General features: G+C 54.8%; 1 protein-coding gene across 1 annotated transcript in view; it reads right to left on the bottom strand.

Moving 5' to 3' along the window:
- The window catches only part of ARSG (arylsulfatase G), a 91,651-nt gene that overhangs the window by 11,036 nt on the left and 78,483 nt on the right, over positions 1-2,132 (bottom strand). Inside the window, exon 11 of the mRNA XM_045299485.1 lies at positions 1,837-1,855. Within this exon, the coding sequence (XP_045155420.1) occupies positions 1,837-1,855 (19 nt within the window). The remainder of the gene's footprint in view (positions 1-1,836; positions 1,856-2,132) is intronic.

Raw genomic sequence — 2,132 nt, 5'->3', positions numbered from 1 at the left:
GCCTACAGGAGCAGCCAGGGTGTGTGTGGGTGGCTTTAGGTGGCAGTATCTGGTCAACCTTCACATCTCTGTCATTTTCTGGCAGATGAGGGAAGATCCCAATAGTAGCAAACTATCTGCAGCCTGTTTTGAGCTGAAGGTCTAGGGCTTGCTGTGCACTCTCGTCTCGACACAAACCGTTTCAACTCACAACGGACGCTGAGGGCAAATACCATTACACTGCTTATGAAAATATACAGGCTCCTGGAAACATCTGTCTGTACACATGCACGTACGCACAAACCTATGGCGATCCCAGGTGGTGCAAATGGTAACGTACTTGCAGCTCACTGGAGAGGTTGGTGGTTTGAATCCACCTACGGGCACTTTAGAAGAAAGGCCTGGTTGATCGGCTTCCAAAAGTCAGCTACTGGAAATCCTAGGCAGCCCCGTTCTCTCGTCGGGCAGCCCTGACAAGGGGTCCACATGAATCAGGATCAACTTGACCAAGAACTTGACTAAGCAAGCCACCAAGAACAATTCCATCTCTCTCTCTCTCTCATGCACACACAGGAGCGCCAGACAGTCGTGGAAAAATGCCTTTACTGTTGTTCCCTTTTTCTACAACGTATTTGAAGTCCTCCTGTCTCTATCCCAAACCCCATCAATTCAGGTTATACAGCAATAACAATAATTAATAATATAAGTCATCTCGCGTGGATTAGGATACATTTGTGACTCTTTAGTCTCGTTAGCCTTAATCCAGTGGTTCTCAACCTTCCTAATGCCGTGACCCTTTCATACAGGTCCTCATGTGGTGGTGACCCCCAACCATAACATTATTTTCATTGCTACTTCATCATTGTCATTTTGCTACTGCTAGGAATCGGGTGACCCCTGTGAAAGGGTCGTTCGACTCCCAAAGGGGTCACAACCCACAGGTTAGGAACTGCTGTCCTAATCCTTCCCTGCAGCAGGGACATTGACCAGACTATACTTCTGAACCTCCACGCAGGGACAAGAGGGGCCTGTGGTGCCTTTGGAGCCCCAACAGCCTCGTCTTAGGGGTCTGCACCCCGAGGCTGGCTGTGGCCCACAGGCAGTAGCACCCTGAACTTTCGCCATCCAAGGGGCCCCCAGCAGCGCCCTCGGGGGCGAGGGGTGGGATTATGCAGCAAATCAACAGGCTTCAGTGGTGGCACCCTACCTCGTCCCCATGAAAACCCTGCCCAGGGAGGTGACCTCTCTCCTGTTCTTTGCCCTGACTCCTGACCCTAGACCACCAACCGTGAGGCCTAGGCTCCAGCTTGTGAGTCAGCAGAGAAGCGGAGAACCTCCCTCCTGTTAAGGACGGAAGTTAGACCGAAGGAGCTGGCTTCCACAGGCAGGATTAGCACGTCAAGGCAACCGCTGTCCTTGACGTGTTTCCTGGTGACCCTGATGACCCTATTAGTAGCCACAGTAATCAATCCTCAAGGCACCTGATGACGTCTCGGATGACACCCCAGGGTGTTAACTTCCAGGCTAAAGGCGGAAGCCACCTTCCTGTCGAGCTGCTGGGGACCAGGGCAAGTGTGACTGGGATGCAGGTTTGGGGCAGAAGCAGGACTTCTTCTGAGTCATTTCAGGGGTGACCAGATGGGCCGAAGGCACACCAGGCACCAGCACCGGCTGGCTGGGAGCAGGGGGCGCTGGCTGGGAGCAGGGGGCGCTGGCTGGGAGCAGGGGGTGCTGGCTGGGAGCTCAGCAGCCACCAGCAAGTCCACGGGAGCCATTCTGGAGTCCCTTCTCTGAGGCCGTTGGCAATGACGTATACAGACCACGGATGATCGCTCAGAGGGGCCTCATCCTTCCCACCTCCGGCCTCTTCCTTTTGCTGAAAGGAAGGCATACAGGGCCCAGCATCTACCGGTCCATGGCTCCCGCTGCCAGCCCGGGGACTCAGAGGAGGGTGGGCTGGGAACCAGAAACAGTCTGGGCTACTCTCCCCAAAGACCCAGGCATCCTGCAGTCCAAGAGGGTGTTCGTTCATTCATTCCCTCATTCATTCACCCAGTCAGCACTGGTGGCATCCGGCTGGATGGCAGGCGCCCCGGGCACTCCGTGGTGACCTGGGCAGCAGAGGTCCTGCTCTCCAGAAGCTTCTATCCTTC

Source organism: Echinops telfairi, unplaced genomic scaffold, assembly GCF_000313985.2.
Source record: "Echinops telfairi isolate 266 unplaced genomic scaffold, ASM31398v2 ScPeMD7_7458;HRSCAF=8496, whole genome shotgun sequence".
NCBI lineage: Eukaryota > Metazoa > Chordata > Mammalia > Afrosoricida > Tenrecidae > Echinops > Echinops telfairi.
This window is presented reverse-complemented; position numbering and strand designations above follow the sequence as displayed.